This window comes from Arctopsyche grandis, chromosome 6 (assembly GCF_051622035.1).
Source record: "Arctopsyche grandis isolate Sample6627 chromosome 6, ASM5162203v2, whole genome shotgun sequence".
NCBI lineage: Eukaryota > Metazoa > Arthropoda > Insecta > Trichoptera > Hydropsychidae > Arctopsyche > Arctopsyche grandis.
In genome coordinates, this window is record NC_135360.1 from 11,135,206 (window position 1) to 11,153,827 (window position 18,622).

At 35.1% G+C, this 18,622-nt stretch overlaps 1 protein-coding gene across 2 annotated transcripts in view; it reads left to right on the forward strand.

Moving 5' to 3' along the window:
* Positions 1–18,622, forward strand: part of ci (transcriptional activator cubitus interruptus) — a 91,525-nt gene that overhangs the window by 68,614 nt on the left and 4,289 nt on the right. The window contains exons 4-20 of one of the 2 annotated variants that reach the window (XM_077432962.1): positions 14,914–15,000; positions 15,087–15,245; positions 15,304–15,466; positions 15,632–15,733; positions 15,816–15,999; positions 16,086–16,280; positions 16,362–16,526; positions 16,723–16,840; positions 16,916–17,088; positions 17,165–17,266; positions 17,349–17,446; positions 17,534–17,601; positions 17,681–17,816; positions 17,893–18,039; positions 18,121–18,202; positions 18,282–18,395; positions 18,477–18,620. In XM_077432962.1, coding sequence (XP_077289088.1) covers positions 14,914–15,000; positions 15,087–15,245; positions 15,304–15,466; positions 15,632–15,733; positions 15,816–15,999; positions 16,086–16,280; positions 16,362–16,526; positions 16,723–16,840; positions 16,916–17,088; positions 17,165–17,266; positions 17,349–17,446; positions 17,534–17,601; positions 17,681–17,816; positions 17,893–18,039; positions 18,121–18,202; positions 18,282–18,395; positions 18,477–18,620 — 2,237 coding nt within the window. The remainder of the gene's footprint in view (positions 1–14,913; positions 15,001–15,086; positions 15,246–15,303; positions 15,467–15,631; positions 15,734–15,815; positions 16,000–16,085; positions 16,281–16,361; positions 16,527–16,722; positions 16,841–16,915; positions 17,089–17,164; positions 17,267–17,348; positions 17,447–17,533; positions 17,602–17,680; positions 17,817–17,892; positions 18,040–18,120; positions 18,203–18,281; positions 18,396–18,476; positions 18,621–18,622) is intronic. The other variant, XM_077432963.1, reaches the window with a different exon arrangement.

Genomic DNA, 18,622 nt, shown 5'->3' on the forward strand with positions numbered 1-18,622 from the left:
TTCATATTTGGTATGCGTATCGGTCAGTCGAAAGTTTCGGTAACCCAATACCACTCGTTTTCCGGCCGAAAGACCACGGTCGCGTGTTTTCAACACGTTAACCAACTACCGATGTTTATTCATATGCATTTTTTTCCATTTAAACAACAATTAAACACTTCTAGATTAGTACATTCGATATTGAAACGTTGAGCATTAAATGTCGTAATTTATTAGCGGCGAACGAGCGACGCGGTTTCTGCATAAAAATGTAATAAATATCTCCGGATAGAGATAGAGTAGCGTTTAATTTATTTTTTGAAAGAGGCTGTGTCGAATCGCAATATAAAAATACGTATCGTTTAATGGTACTTGCTTGTTTGCCTTTTGTGGTCGATTTATTAAGTTGATTTCGCAAAGGTGACGTGCTTTTGTGGAAAATCAACCGGTTTTATGCGTTTTTCTTTTGCGGTGTATTGCGTTTAGTGTTTAATGGGGCGTTTCGTGCGCTCTCGCGCAATTTAACTTTTCATTTAAAAAGCTCCTGCTCGGTTCACTTTCGAGAAATTGTTATTGATTTTCGTGCCATTGTGTTCAAAAGATTGACACGTCATCCTGCAGGAGACTGATGTTTTTCTTTGTGGCACGTTCGAGACGTCCTTTGCAAAAGGTCATACTTCCAAGTTCTTATTTCAAACCCAACACATGTGACAATATATTTATTAAGACTTCTTTCGACAGAACACTGAAATGAAATGAAATTGTATTGTATTGGTTTAGCTAGCCTCACCAAAGCTTTGAAGTGGATTTTTCGCCTGTGGCAAATAATTTAAGGCAACAAATTAATTAAGTATTTTAATCAATTTCGGTAAGTATATAAATAAGTTTCCGACCAGTATTTTATTAACAAAAAAGTCGGTATTATATTATTAAATGTCAGTATAAATAACAAATGGACAGAATAATAATCTGACGTATGTACGAGTACATTCGCCAGAACAAATAGACAATTCCATCCAACAGGCATTGCTATCAAGATCGCATCAATCTTGTGGTGAAAGCAACCAAAAAGTAATACTGACCATTCTTCAAAATAAAGCTTACCATTTTAACATTAATACTGACCACTTATGTTTAAATACTGACCTTTTATTATTTATACTGAACGATGGATACCGTCCGCTTAATATAAATACTGACATCTCATATTTAAATACTGACAAAAATGAACTGAAATTCTTACCAGTAAAATACAAGCCATCGTTTAATATACTTCAGTAATACCAGCAAATGGCGTATAAGAATTTAAATATTGCTGTATTTTACTATGAAAAACGCGTTTGTTGCTTTTTTAGCTCGTTTTTGTGTACAGAACAGATTCATGAAATTCCATCTAAATATTAATTAATTATTCACAATCGTCGATTTCTTCTATTGCTGGATCTTATGGAGTACCATTTTATTAAATGTATTGTGTTTATGACAGTTCAATTCAAATCACCCCATCGGTCCATTCTCATTTGGATCCATCAAATTCTTTATCGAAATCAATATACATACATATACATTGCCATCTAACATTCACACCTGGGTGAAGGCGTCTTCAATACACTGCCATTGGTCTCTGTTTTGAGCATCTCTCATCCATCTTATCCCATATATCTTTCTGATTTAATCCACCCTTGTAGTTTCCCCTGCACCTTTTTACATTCTATAAGATAGCATTCGAGCACTTCTTTCGTCCATTGTTCTAGCCACGGTGACCTGTCATTTCAATCTCTTCATTATATTCACTATATCAACTACACTTGTCATACTTCTCACTTTCTTATTCCGTATTCTATCTCACCACGGTATCATTATTATCATCCATTCACCATCCACTGCTGGATGAAGTCCTTTAAAAACACAGAAATTCGTCTCTGTTTTGCGCAACTTTCACCCATCCCACCCTACACATTTTACTAATTATTTCAACCAACCGACTTCCTTACTTCCTTCCTTTCATCTTTCAAATTATATTCTCACCCTCTCGGGTATCATTCCAGCACTTGTTTCGTCCATCTATCGTCCGTTCTAGATACGTGACCCGCCCATTGTTATTTTTTTTACTCACCATTATAACAACCACCCACTAACCTACGTATTCAGTTTCCCATCTCTCCTCGCCATGCGAAGCATACAGCGTTCCATACTTCTGTGAGTGTATTGGACCTTGTGTAGCATCTTAGCGTTCAATGTCCAAGTTTCGCATCCATACGTCACATCACTGCCAAAAAACATTAATCAAAGCTAACTAATCAAAAAATATTAAACGTTATCTAGTGTGAAACATTCAAAGGTATATATTGAATCAAATTTTCGATTCTAAAGTGTATACGGAGGAAATTTATAATCATAGCAAATCATGACATATTGATTCAACTATCGCAATTCCACTCAATCGAAAAACTACCATTCATCTTCTCCATTATGATTGAAGTCGACAAGTCAAAGCAAACATTCGATATAAGAAGTTTACATTTAATAATGGCTGACGCGTGATAAGCGGACCGACTAGACTTTTGCCGATCGAATCAACATATTTCCCGACCCCGCGCTCCCACAGTGCTGGAACCGCTGTCGCGTCGATTTTACGATTATGCAGCATCCATGGGAAGAGACACGAGAGATCGCGCGTGTGCTTTTATCTGCAAAAAGCAGTGATTAATGTCGGTACAAGCTGTGTACAAATAGTGTCGGAGTGGTTTACACCGCGAGCTGACGCGGCCCACAGTAGTCCTTTGTTTACCCTCAAACAAGCGGCACCATTGTAACGTCACGCCCAAGCATATACAGCACCACCATAATAATACACCGACACTATTTTAAAAATAAAAATAATCCAGCGAAAAATAAAGCTCGACCTACCTACCACTTCCGCCTGTTGGAAAAAGCTCACGAAAAGATCAATTTCAACTTCGGAATTTGAACAGATTCAGTTATAAGGAGCTTTCAGTAGAATATGTCATATTATTAGGTTCATTATATTATAACAATTATTTGGTTCTTTTACGTTGAGCTATCAACTTTTTTGAGCGTGTTTTGTTTTTAAATAAAACTTCTTTATAGACGATACGGTATAGTGAATTGCTGACTAAACGTCTGGTCTATGCTATTGCGATCCAGGCTAAAACTCACCCCTAGAGTGTTTCCGGTGATGTTTTATCCTTGAATTGACAGTGATCGATAGTGGTCATTCACATATTTAAAGAAATATAGGGAAGCTTGTCGAAATAATAAGATCGTACGAAATAACAATGACAACGAAGACACGCCCATTCACAGCTGGAATCTATCTATGTACATAGGTATGCCGTGCCGTACAATTATGTGTGTCTACGCCTTAAAGCTCTCCCTTTCCCCTTAAAAACATTTTTTAAATCTAACCTATTTCTTATCTGATGTGATTCTGGTGTAGATGTAGATTTTGCGTTAGAAAGTTTTGATGGAAATCAACTTTTCTTCTTTTGGAGAAACATCTTGCAAAACATTTAATATAATATTTTTCGTTAAACAATATTTAAAAATACTGGTGGCATGTAATACGTTTATTCTGATTTTCCCAGAAGAAGTGATAACAATTTGATAACTAAAAGAAGTGATAACAATTTGGGAATTGAGTCAAACAGAACTGTGTTTTGGAACTGAAAATAGGATTTTCACCACTTTTAAATATAACGACGAATGATGTTTGTGAATATCTTTTATATTGTTAATTATAGTCAAAATTCATGATATGTTTATACCTCTTTTTACGAGGTTTTATGAATTATTTTTGTCCTGAGTGCCCAATCTTTTTTTTTAATTAAAATTGGGTCGAGTTTAAAATCAGTTGTGCAATTTAGCATGATTGTACCCCATGGTCGAGCTTAATAACTTTTTTACTTAAAGCTTTTAACCAATTGTTAAAAGCTTTTTATTATATCTCAAAATTGCATTCGATTCTGGATATGAAATTTCGCAATAAGAAACGACCCAATCCAAGTTTAACGATTTGCTGTAATGAAATCGCTAATTAAAATAAAAATATCTGTACAGCAGACAAATAAATTGCTTCTTCTGTTGGGCACATAACATGATGGGATACACACACATACATATATTCATAGCACACGATTATTTGTGGTGAAGCTCAGAAACTTAATTAAAAGGTTGAGAGTTTCAGACACTCAATTTATTAATCGGAAGTGAGTTAAATACGGTCAATTGTTAAAGGCTTTTTATATCCCAAAATTGCATTCGATTTTGGACTTGAAATTTCGCAATAAGAAACGGCCCAATCCAAGTTTAATGATTTGCTGTAATGAAATTGCTAATTAGTAATTAAAATTCAAATATCTATACAGCAGACAAATAAATTGCTTCGTCTGTTAGGCACATAACAATGTAATACACACACATACATATATTCAGGGCCGCCGAGGGGAATCCCGAGCCCTGGAAAAATAATTCCATACTTTATTACAAACCAAAAAAAAATCTTATAAATATATTTTTAATATGCGAAAAATCTATCAGAACCATTAGAAAAATGCCTATATGTTAAATGCTATTTTTTGAAGTAATCGAATAAGAAAGTATGATATACATAACAGGTACGATTTCACATGGACACAAATAATGCGCTGATCGAAAAATAATAAACAATTAGCATTAAAGAAATATATTTATTTTTATTTAGAACTAGCTGAACCTGGCATGCGTTGAAATGGCACAATAACGCATGCAATTCCCGTTCCCATTTTTCAGAAAAACGCAGGCAGCGAACACGTTGGTCGCTAATTCCCGTTTTTGTAATCCCGTAACCTTCCCGGACATGCATACAACAAATCCTGAAAGTTCTATCATAATCGGTTCAGTGCTTTAGGAGCCTATTCGAGACACACAGACAGACAGACATTCATTTATATATATATATACAGATAGATAATATAAAATATCAATATCGATCAATCGAACGTCCCACCACGGGGCCCCTCAAGTAGTCCGGGCCCTGGAATTTTAACCCCAGCTTACCCCCCCTCTTGGCGGCCCTGCATATATTCATAGAACCCGATTATTTGTGGTGAAGCTCAGAAACTTATAAAAGGTTGAGAGTTTCAGACACTAATAATTAATCTAAAATGGTTTAATAAGGATCTTATTTCTAGTATATATAATTATTTGGCAGAACATATTGATGTGGTTAATGTTTGATATTCTGTGTGAATCATATTCATACTTAAATGACACTGTTCGAGTAATGACGACTTTTTTTGGTTCAGAGACGAGATATGACTTTTCATATAGATCTACTATGTCCAGTGAACACCAATCTGGTAATAAAAAAATGTTGATTGGCTCGAGATTTAGAGATATATGTATTTTTTTAAATCGTGCGATTTTTCTATATCTTGGTGTTGTTCGGTCGATGTCTCAAAATCTGTCAATTTCGAGCCAATCAACATTTTTTATTACCAGATACGTGTTCACTGGGTATATATCTATAGGAAAAGTCATACCTCGTCTCTGAACCATTTTTCGTGTCGAACAGTGTGATTAGTAATGAAGTCACATTCGAATTGCTTTCGAGTTACTGTTCTAAATGTAACTCGTTGTCTCATATGAAGGTACAAGTTAGTAATACAATGTGTTGCAGCAACTTTTTTGTTTTGACTGAAAGTAACGCTCGTTGCTTCTGTATATATAGCCGTAAGTTGCTGTCATGCATTGTGCATGATTTACGTCACCAACCCGTATGTCTCTACTGATGCAATGACTGTGTACTAGTGCAGTGATCGCGGTTAAGTGTGATTGCTCAGCGGTTAAAGGGACGGACGCGCAGACGCACGCTCCACGGTTCACTGCTCGTCTCTGTTTATTTTCACACTCAATTATATATGCGGTTACACAGCTTATGTCTATATGATTTTCTGTGCATGTTTGTGTGTGAGTGCGAGAGAAAATTTTCATCGGGTCTGAAACAAACTTTGTGAATTATTGCCGCATTCCGGTTTTTCTCATTTATCGCGTTGGCGAGAGAGAGCTTTTACGATTTTGCGCAATTGTATTCGAACGTTTGGTGTTCATGGGTACGAGACATGTTGAATGCGGTTTTGGCTTTTGGAAATGTGTGGTTGACGACTGGGTTTTAGATCGGTAGAGGTTTCTCATGTCAAAAAATACCTACATACTTACATATATACTTTCAAGGAGCAATAATAAACTACCTCTGCTACTACTGCTGAGACTTTCGCTCCCATCTCGGAGACCCCTCTACACATCCATGCCATACAATCGTTCGTTTCTCAGAAAAAACATATTTTGACAAGCTTTTTTGCTTCCTTGCTTTGAACGCTGATGGAACGTTATATTGCTATTTTACAATATTTATTACTTATTATAATTTACTCTGAGTTCATATGTTTATTAATGAATCATAGAAAGTACAATCGATCATTGATTATGGTCAATGTCATGACAACAGTCAATAGATAGTAATTTTAAAGTTATTTTGTCGCATGGATTGAAAGTTCCGCAAGATAAACACGTCACATAACGAGCTTTTTCAATTAGATCTGGATCTAAGCTTTGGAATAAACAGCTTCGAAGGCGCGCACATTTAACCCTTTACGGATACTACAATTTTCTAACACAAACGACGGTGGGTCCGTTGTAACCTTGCATATATATATATATATTGACCTGCTGTTAATTTCTTATTATTTATTATGGTATTATATAAATGTTAATTGATTATATTGTTAGTCATAATATGATTTCTATTGGTTAGAAAATATATAATTTAATTCAAAATAATAAATGGCTTTGGAAATGATACGCAAGTTTGTTTACTTAGTTCTTATATTACGGCTATTATTATGACTAAAAATAAAATAATCAGTTAAAATAACGTTTTACGTTATAATCGTGATAATCAACCTACGCCTCGCGGTCCGCATTTGGTCTTTTGATGGTAAAATTGCATATATAAAATACAACCATATACACAACGAAAGCATTTAAATTGCAATTACCGCTTGAGTTAGTACGTTTAGATAAAAAAAAAATGTTGAGATAGAAATCCAATCCTTATAAACGTGGTGAAATAAAAAAAATTGCCAAATAAATAAAAAATAGCACGGAAAAAAAATCCGTAAAAAAAATATATTTTGACTTTTAAAGTTCGCTAGACAATTAATTAGAAGTATTTTAAAGCAATGAAATATAACAATTAATAGGAAATATATCTGACTATTGATTCCAATACTCACTTTGAGCATAACAATCCTAAATTTTGAGTTAAAGACCGCAAAAGCCAAAAAACTGTTAAAATTGCGGATTTTTTTAAACGCTCATATCTCGTAAACGATCACCCACCAACAAAAATCAATATCAGATTCGAATTCAGTGGGTCAAACTTAGTAAAGATTGGCTAGTCTCCGCTCTGGTATTTTTTTTTTGTTGCTCAGTGTAATCAGTGCCAACTTGCAATATCCTGAGACTCGTTTTCTCAAGTTTTCGCCTGCTTAAACAGGAGTTTGTTTATTGTATACAAAAATGTTTAAACATATAATAACACACCTTTAATATATAAAAAAAAACGTTTAAAAATCAATCATTTTTTTATATTGTTTTAATAATTCATGTTTATCTCTTAATATAAGTATTTCACTATGTAAAACATTTTTGTGTTTTGTATATAGAAAAACTCGACGACCGTACACCGAAAGAGTTGGGTAAACGAGTCTTTTATTGCAAGTTGGTGGAAACGAATATTGCAAGTTGGTGGAATGAGGTTAGACCCTTTGATAACATATTGTCGAAATGGACATTAAAAAACTCATTCCGACTCATAATTAGGTGAATGGAATGAATTCATGATCGAATATAAGGTTATCTTTGGATATAAAATATTATCCCAAATATCTGAAGCAGTAACAATTTTGTCTTTTTTCCTCTTTTACATTTGCCATTTTTATCATTAAATGTAATAAAATGCAACAGAACTTTGAAACTGCATAATCCCATAGTAATTGCCTAAGTGGTTGCCTAATATCCGGTTGCGTTGCAAAAATTTGTTTTATTTTTTTTCTGACGAACTTATAAGTATTTAAATGTTTTATTGTATTAAATATGTTAAATACGGTAATAAGTCAATTTTAAGAGGCGAGTGGGTCCGTTCGACCCATCTTATTCGGATTAGTGTTAAACGCGAACCGTTGTCGCAAAAACCTCAACGCCGATGTCACGACTCTATTAGCGAACCTTTTCGTGTTGAATAGAAAATAGGTCGTGATGACTTTGCGACCTCAATCGCGCATTCGCAAACGGTCGTATTTCGCACCATATACACTCATACGTATTTATGAGATGGATACTGGACGGAGGAGTACGAGAATGCATACCTTTGGATTTTATTTACTTTTTATAGCTCGGCCGAGTGTCGCAACGAGAGCTTTCGCGAAATTGGCCGTCGTTGTCTTACACGTGTGTACACATGCGAATTTAAAAAGCTGTCGCATACTCGTTTTGACGAGCCAATTAAAAAATTCTTGCGGTGATATGCCGAGGGAAACTCTAAATCACCACAGGGAAACATTTAAATAATATCGCAATTCGTATGACACTTCACGTCCTCGAATGACCATCGTTTGGAACGGGGGAGTTGGGGCTGTCTGCTCGTTTCTGGTGCTTGTATTTGTAAATTGAGCGATCCACTCGTCTAAATGCATGTGCTGCTATATTTTTGAAACGGTTATTGGTCGATCTGCTGGTTATGTGGTGTTAACCAAGACGCCAAATTGCCGAGAAGTACAAAACGGGAGGAAATTGAGATCAGGTATTCACTAGATTTATAAGCACTTCCAGCTAAGCTAGCCTCCTTGTAGAAGAAAACGAAAGCTTTTATGTCGAAGGAATAAAATAAACAAACGTGATCAGGTTTTCTCAGTATGTTGACACTCCTAATTGTCTTTAAAATTAGTCTATTTGATGTCCATATACGATGTAAGTGCTTACAGTAAATGTTCCTTGTCAACATGTTCGCTTGTCATTTTATGTATGCATCTCAAGGGAGGCTGGTCGCGAGAATGCTACATGAAATCAGGTGTAAGAAGAGGGGCACGGAAAGACGTATGCTTGGAATAATAAGATGAGATCGAATCATATGACCAATGTTGGTATTGGTGAGTGGCGATGAAAGTGGCAATGTTGGAAAAAGGAAATGGTCAAATAGCACCCATGAGGATGCAGAAGTAAGCAAGGTGATTCTAGTAGACTATTGACAATCTAAGAAGGATCAGAGAATTGTATAGGAATTAACATGACCAATACTTTAGCCGGGAATACTTTAGTCCAATAACTGACACATCAGTATCAATACTGAGAAGCGTTACTAATATGTTCTCTATAATTTGAACTGCTATTTTTTGGTAATATTTTACCTGCACATTATTGAAGATTAGAGTAAGATTCAAATGTTGAACAACTATTGAGTGAATATTTTGATTATTATTTGAGTTATATTTGAAAGTGGCGGAAAGTCCAATTTTCAGTTCCGAAAACACCATTTCTGTTAGATTTAATTCAAAAATTGTTATCACTATTTTAAATCAATGTGTCCAGAATCTTGAAAAAGCAGAATAAGCGTAGGCCAGAGGCCACCAGTTTTTTTTTATAATTTGTTAAACGCAAAACATTATATTTAATATTTTGCGAGATATTTCTCGAAATGATGTAAAGTGGAATTATGCCACATTCAAATATAACGGCTCATTTATTTAACCTACTTGGAGGTGGCGGCAAAGCTGATAGACCAAAAGGGTTTGAATTATACATATAATATAAAAAAAAAATCAAGATAATAATAAAATAAGAATAAAAATAAGAGATAAAAGTATAAAAGAAAAAGAAATAACGAAATTAAAGAAAATACAAAGAAGTAAAAAAATAGAACAGTAAAATGATAAAAAACTAAAAGAACACGAAAATATAGAAAGATAAGAAGATATAGGAAAACATAGATAAAGTAACAAAAACCCTTTAAATTTAAAAAAAGGCACTGTTTGAATAGAAGGAATCTCTAATCAATTTGTTCGATTTTTCTTTTAGGAGTCCGAGAGAGTGACCTCTAAGATGAGTGTTGTCATTGGACATATTATACATAGAACGATTGATATCTCTGATACCTCTTATTAGATATCTATTATTATTATTTAGATTAAACATGTATGTACCTCAAATAATGTATGACCAAGTTTGTATGTGGTTTTCTTATATGTACCTATAGTTATTTGTATAGCTTACAATTTAACTCAGCTTGTACGTACATATTTGAAACACTGATCATTACTTTCAGCAGATTCCAAACTGCGCCACTGGTTTCAGTATGTAGTTAATAATAAAAATACCTGTCCACGCGATATAGTGGAAGCCGCAAGGCGATGAAATTTCCTCGATCCTAAACCTCAATTGATTGAGACGTTAATGGTGCTTGCGGTGAGACGATTTTCGCATATTTGCCGACGTTACAGGTAGTTCTTTTCATGTTTACCGATATATACACACACACCTGTGTGTATGGGTACGTGCGTGCGTTCTCTCGTACGTTCGTGTGTTCGTTGGCGTTTTTCTACCTGTGAGCGTTTTTTTCCTCATCTCGTAAGCCAGTTTTATTGATGTCTCAATTTTGTGTGCGGCCATTTGAATAATAACGATATCGGAGAGCAGACCGATTCTCGGAAAAAACACCCGGCGTCCATTTATGCCGGCAACAAATGTTAATAACAACAACGGCAGGAAGAAGAAGGTGGCCTGAAATAGCCTAACGAGCCCCCCAGCGCAGGGATAACGAGCCGAAAGGTGTGTCCAAAAATGGTCTATTATTATCTGGGCTCGCCCCCAGGGCCCCCGGGGCCCCCACGAGACCTCTGTTGCGTCATACCTGATCCTTGGCCGATTATCGCCACATGTCGCCAACTCTCAGCCCTTCCGATTTGGGTTTTTGGTTAGTTCATATCTATGTAGTTCTTTCCAAATTCTAAGCTATAATTTCACACCAGCTTCGATAAAAAGGGACGTCATCAATCAATAACCAATTTTGAAGCATCAGACATATGGGACTGCAGCTTGTTCAGAGAATCACTAAATTCAGGTTGCTCACGTGGAGCTCGTTCGAAAGGTTCAGAGCTTTATACTAGGTAGTAGAATGCAATTTCAAACTATAAGGGCCGGGCCGCACCGTGCGACTTGCGACCGACTTGGTTGAAGGCGACCAGACCAATGCATGCAGGTAGATGGGACATGCCACACCCGTCAACTTGTTTGTCGCACACATTTCCATACATTTTTTCGTGTCGCGCAACTAGTCGGCCAACAAAGTTGCACGGTGCGGCCCGGCCCTAAGTTCAAGCTTACATATGTACATCTATTTAGTATTAAAGCTATTTATTTGCGCATATTCAAGACCATTAAGTATGTATGTACATACATCGAAAGAAGCTGCCTACTTTAAGTATACGCTTCAGTAAAGTATCATGAACACACTAGTTTGTTCATACACGAACTATTGGTTTTAGTTAAAGTACTAACAGTCAAATGTTATCTTCAAATAGACTCGCCGGGAGTCGCATGAAACTTTTGGCTGTCAGAATAATTGAGAGGTCAAAATGCCAAGTATTTAAAACGGAAATCCTATGCAAGCCACATTACAACGTTGCTATAATTCCCCTTCCTGCTAATTTTTAAAATATTGCAACCCAGGGTGAGCATACACGTAGACGGTAGAGGATGGGACAATTGATTTAAAATACTTGACTCTTTTGTGTACACTATACTGGCCAGATTGGTTCGTATATGAACAAACTAATATGTTCATGAATGAACGAAATGTACACTTGAACTGTAACATATACATATAAAATATGAAGCAATACGTTTGTCCATGTTGAAATACTATTTTGGACATCTAAGAATATTGATAATACATATTATTTGTTTCCATAATATACGTATAGTTATATAATATTTGTTGTATGGCATGGATAAAGACAACTAATATTACTGTACTGATAATGTTTCCCACATTTAATATCAGGCTAAATGTACATATGTATGTACTTTGATTTGAAAAAAAAATGTAATTATTTTGTGCTAGGTAAATAAAAAACAACAATTTAATAGATAATAGTAACAACAATACATAAATATATACAGCTGCTTATGTACCTACTATATATCATTATATATACATATATGTAATAGCGCTATTATGTGGGTCTGTGTATCTGTATATATGTGTGCGATAACTAGAGGTAGGATAGTCACAGTGCTATCCATTGTTCGGCAAACCTTTAACAATGCATTTACAACCTTTGAACAATACACGGCCCCCCCAGGCTCCGGTGACTAGCGATAACGCTCGCCGTATACTATAATAGTCGTTTCGATTCGACATATGTACGTCACAGTTAAAACACTGACAGAAAAACGTACAAATATAATACGAACATAATAACAGAACAACAAAAAACTTCTGTATATATTGTTTACCACCAATATTTCCTCTAGGCTATTAAGCCGATAAACAAATATCGAAAATTTATTTATTCAATGAATGAATTAATTATTTTTTCTATTGGTGTTTTATATTGTTTATATGTAGGTAGATAGGTGGTGTTTACCATTTTTTTCATATTAAATAATTAAATATAAAGATATTTGAAAAAAATACGAACGCGTGCAGATCGAACATAGGACCGACACATTTATTTTATTATTTTTTTTAATTAAAAGCTTAATATGCCATATCCAATGCGATGATATTTCATCGGGTACAACACTAGTTATGTTATATTTCTGTTTGATTATTGATTCAATTATTTGTGCATAACTTATCTACGTACATGTGTAGTTGTGGCGTCTATAAAGGGAAAACATGGTGTATGTTTGTGGGAAGCTTTTTGACGCGTGTTGTCTTCGTGTGGTCGGGTTAAGAATTTGAAAACGATCCCAATACAAGCGATCGAATTGGAGCTTATACATATTGTAATGTTGAAATAATGTTACATAATAACATCATTATGATCTATATTTTTTTTGATGGATTTTGTGATGATCGATGGTGGTTGCGCGTCGCGTGTGCTCGTTCGTTCGACTTTCCGGGCAATTTCGTTAGCGGCGTAACGTTGGGAAACGAAACAAAAACAGCAGTAAAAAAATGGTAGTTCTCATCTCCAGGTTCTCGGCAGCCGAAGGTCTCGGCCGCGGAAGACCACGTGAAAAAAAGCTCGTCTCGATGAAGACGTCGAGCGGCGTGTTTGATGCGGCCGCAGACCCGCCCGAGAACTTTTTACCACGTCTAAAGAGAGAGGGAATACACCACTGCAGTGTGACGTCACAGTGCAGAGGATGCACATCGGTGGTGCACGAGTCGTATAAATTTTTTATCGACATTTAACGGAATAGCCAAAAGTGTGATTCAATTAAGCTTCTCACACCTTCACACCTAAGCTTCACTTATATGAGCCCCTATAATTGAAAGTGCCATCTTCATTTTGAGAAATATCATATATATAAATATACTATTTTGCGTTTAACAATATTTAAAAATACTGGTGGCCCGTAATACTTTAGGGCGAAAACACACACGGCGGGACGTGGTACGTGGGTTTTTTTTAGATACTTTTAAACGTGCGAAACCCCTGGTTGTGTTCGGTAAAATTGTATTTTTGTATTTATCCTTGCTTGACAGTGATCGATAACGGTTTTAAGAAATGTAGGAGAACTTGTTGACGTTCCGCATACCACATTCCGCGCTGTGTGTTTTCGCCCTTATTCACCTTTTCTAGACATATCAAATTAAAAGAAGTGATAACAATTTGTGAATTAAGTCTATTTATTTATTTAAATAGGCACACATACAGAATAAAATATAAAAAGAAAGTTGTATAGTGAGACAAAAAATAATAAAATACAATATTCCATTTACAGTGAGCACCAAATGGTTAGTCTAACAGAAATAGTGTTTTTGGAACTGAAAATTGGGCTTCCGCCACTTTTAATTGCATATATCGGCTCGTATAATGCAATTTTTTAACGTGATTTTCAAGTTTCAATTTTTCAAGTTTCTTATTCAGTAATATAATACTGAGTAGTTGCTTCTTCATGGCAAATATTTTTGGTTTATCATGTAGTAGTGTGATAGGATGGGTCTTTCTTCGTTGCTTTCTAGAAGGGATACAAAAGAATTTCAAGATGGGAATGATTTTTATGTATTTAAATTTAATTGATGCGGTAATTGATAAGTAATTATTAAAATTAATCAATGAATTAATCCATAGAGACATCTATGGATTTATACTTGTACATACATTCAAATATTTGTGACATAGCGGGTAGGATGGTTTTTGCTAATTTGATGGAACCGTTCCAGGTTTCGTTTGAAACCGTCACCACAACTTAGTCAGTTACAATCCACAAATTTTGACAGAGACGATGATTAAAATTTAACAATATTACCAGATGCTAAAATCTTATTTCTTTATCATCATTTTCCATAAGTTATTTCAGTTAGGTTTATTAATAAGGTTTTAATTTTACTTATTCTAAAATACTCTGCTTTTGTTTTATTATGATTTCTGTTTCTTTTGGAAATGAGATAATATATTTATATAAAATATACTGGATTAATTATTAATAATGTGTATTTTATTGGCTACCTAAAAGTTCTCAAGTTTATTAATAAACTGTAAACAATATAAAAAATAATTCCATAATATTTTGTCGATCAGCACAGTGATGCTTTTTCCTTATAATCAATCATACACTGTATAAGAAAATCGACTATAAAATATAAGTACATTCAGTATGAAATTATATACATAATTAATATAAATGCTAATTTTGTTTCAGGATTAGAATATCTAAATGCTGGACGAATACCTCCTGAACTTCTTACCGGAGCTCCTATCGCCCCCGATCTTTCTGCAAGTTTAGACGGTAATTGAAAGATATATTATATGATCAGATTGATCGTTCAGTCTATATCTAGTGTTTGTCTAACGTCTGTGATTTATTTTAAAAAGGTGGTCGACGTGGAACTGCTAGAAAAAGAGCCCTATGTTGGAGTCCTTATTCGGATTCATTTGAGCTCGGATCTGTCGTGAGACTGTCACCAGCTAGTCTCGCTCCTCTAGCTGCTTCCAGAGCGAGTGCCAGTGGAAGTTATGGCCATCTCAGTGCAGGTTTGTCGAGATTTTTTCACCCTGAAATGTGGTAAGATCGATTTAAATTTTAAAAAAGGTTTTTTCTCAGGTACATTGTCCCCGGCTTTGGGCCTGGCGAGCAGTGGTCTTCTTCCTCCACTTTTGGCGAGAGGACCCCTTTTACCACCCCCAGGATTATATGTTCCTGGAGCGCCACATCCTCATATGCATCCCCATCCACTGCTACCCCATCTTCACAGGTAAAATTTGTTCTTGAATTCATAGCAATATTGAAATTTTTTAGTTTTTTAAGGAAATGCACATTTCTTTGACACTCTCGAATACTGTTCAATATTATATACTATATATTTATTGCATTTCCTTATGAAACAGTTTTATAATTTTGTTTTACACTACTTGAGTAGTGTGTTTGTTGGTAGGCCTCATATGTCTGGTAGCGGAGGCAGTGGAGGTGTTCCTTTATCATCCTCAAGACCGGAGACTACGAGTGTTATGGAAGCTGATAGGTACTTGAAGTCAGATATAAACTTTTTTGCAATGTATATTTAATTTGTACATCTATTGAAATTTGAATTTCGTTTCAAATAGTGCAACAACATGCACCGCCGGTCCTTCACCATCTCGTAAAAGCTCAGAAGCAAGAATAACAAACGAAGCTGTGGCAATTACACGTCATGAACGACCGTTAACAGCTGCTGCTGAGAGCACAGTTCAAGACAACGCTGATCTCAAAGATGAACCCGGTGATTTCATTGAAACAAATTGTCATTGGGTAAGATATCTGCGTTCAGTTGAAAGCTTACAAGACTATTTTTATTTACAAATGAAATGAAATTTTACGTGAATTGTTTCCATTAGGTTGATTGTCAATTAGAATTTCCAACACCAGACGATTTAGTGAAACACATTAGTTCTGAACATATTCATAGCAATAAGAAAGCTTTTGTGTGTCGATGGGCAGGATGTTCTCGACTTGAAAAACCCTTCAAAGCACAGTATATGTTGGTTGTTCATATGCGACGGCATACTGGAGAAAAACCACATAAATGCACTGTAAGTGTAGTCAAGATCTATATGAATTTTAAGTGTATTATTTCTATCGTAATTTCTAAAAAAAACTGTTGATTTTTCTAGTTTGAGGGATGTTGTAAAGCCTATTCAAGATTAGAAAACTTAAAAACACATTTGAGAAGTCATACTGGAGAAAAGCCTTATACGTGTGAATATCCTGGATGTTCTAAAGCTTTTTCAAATGCTAGCGATCGTGCCAAACATCAAAACAGAACGCACAGTAATGAAGTAAGTCCTTGCATATGATAATCAACTATTATATTTATGTTACGTTTGCTATAGTGTGATATTATTTTTCCATGCTACATAAAGGAAGTACTCAGGTTTGCGTTGTTACAAAATATAAAATTTATAGGGTATATATGATATTATATGTATATATGCTTGGATATTAATGCTCAATCGATGCTTTTATCTTTTATAGAAACCTTACGTCTGTAAAGCACCCGGTTGTACAAAAAGGTATACTGATCCATCCTCTCTACGGAAACATGTCAAGACAGTACACGGAGCAGAATTTTATGCTAACAAGAAACACAAAGGTTGGTTAAATTTAATTGAATTTTAGTTTTACGTAGTTGTATATTATCTGACGTTCTATGTTTGTTTTGAATTAGGTGGTAGTAGAGATGAAGAAACCGATGGGGGACTTGGAGGCGGAGACAGCAGTAGTCCTCGTTGGGAAGGAATCGGTAGTGGAATTCCTGGACGAGCTGCTTCTCGCAGCAGTGCAAGTGTTAAGTCTGAATCTGATCATGCAATGTCACCAGCTCCGAATACACATGCACAGGTAATTTTTGTTCATCGTAAATACATCTCTATCTTTAGTTTTCAAGTATGATTTTATAAAACAATATTTTATTTAGCTTTCGAGACAATGTGGAGACGAAATGGATTTTGTTTCTCCGGTTCTAACTGGTCACTTTGTAGAAGAAGCACAGCCACCTTACTTTCAATTGGATGGAGAGGTAATCACATATAATGTTTTTGCATGTGTTCACCGAATAAGATAATGGAAATTTGAGGAAATTTATATATGTATTTTTGCAGGTTGTGGAAGAAGAAGAATTACTCGGTGAAATGGGTGAGCTACCGCTTATGCTTCGAGCTATGGTTGCAATTGGAGAAAGACCTGGACCACCTCACAGGTAAATTTAAAATACATATTTTTGCAATTTTTTTTTATTTAATATCATTACTTATATTTATTTATTTATTTTATTTTGATTTTTTAGATTCGGTAGCAAAATGGGAGTAGCTGGAGGAGGCAGATTCATCGGACCACCTAGACCTCCTATTTCAGGTAGATTATTATATAATATTTAGCACATTTATTTGGTTGTGAAAATAAACAGTTAAATTTTAATTCGTAATATTTTAAGGTGTTATGAGTAAACGTACTCCTGGTAGTCATCATGAGCTGGAAAGGCATGTGACAGAATTGACATCTTTGCCACAAGAACAACCTGCTAGAAGAGATAGCGGAATATCTACAGCTAGTAGCCTATTTGGACCGAGGTGATTTTTTTTACAAAAAAATTTTTGAAGATATCAAAAATAAACCGATGATTTAATTGGTGTGTATTTTATCCAGATCATCTGATGTTTCAAGAAAGAGCAGCCTGGCGTCGATGGTGTCTAATGTTCGAGCAACTGGAGCAATTATGACCAATAATATTGGGGTACCTGCTCATCAGGGTTCTTCGTTTTACGATCCGATATCACCAGGCAGTAGTAGACGGTATTTAATATTTTATTATTTACATAGTTTATTTATATTGTATTAATGAAAATGATTCAAGTAAAATTAAATATTTTATAGGTCTAGCCAAGTTTCTGGTGCCTGTCCCAGCTATGCACCCGTTCCTGCCTCACATTTAACAGCTGCATCACTATTGGCACAGGTTATTATCAAATTAGTTTTTGTTTAAACGTAATATTACAATATCACAATGAAGGATAATAATGAAAATATATTTTTAGAGTTTGCAAGAGCTGGCGAATGGTGCTGAAGGAACGTTAATGACACCTGATCAGATTAAGGAAGAAGCACGACGTCTTTCCGGTCAATCAAATCTTAGCAATGAAGAAGAAAAGGTATGCATAGAGTACAAATAATATACAGTTATTATAATTATCTATGGTGGAATATTTTAATTGGAAAAAAATATTTTGTAGGTCAACTATGATGAAATAGATGACATTGGACAAATACCGCCTACGCCTTCATTAGTATCGGAGAGTGAAAATTGTCCTCAGTCTGAATCAATAGTTACCGCAGCACAAATACATCATCCTAACCAAGAAGTTCATTTAGAAGAGGT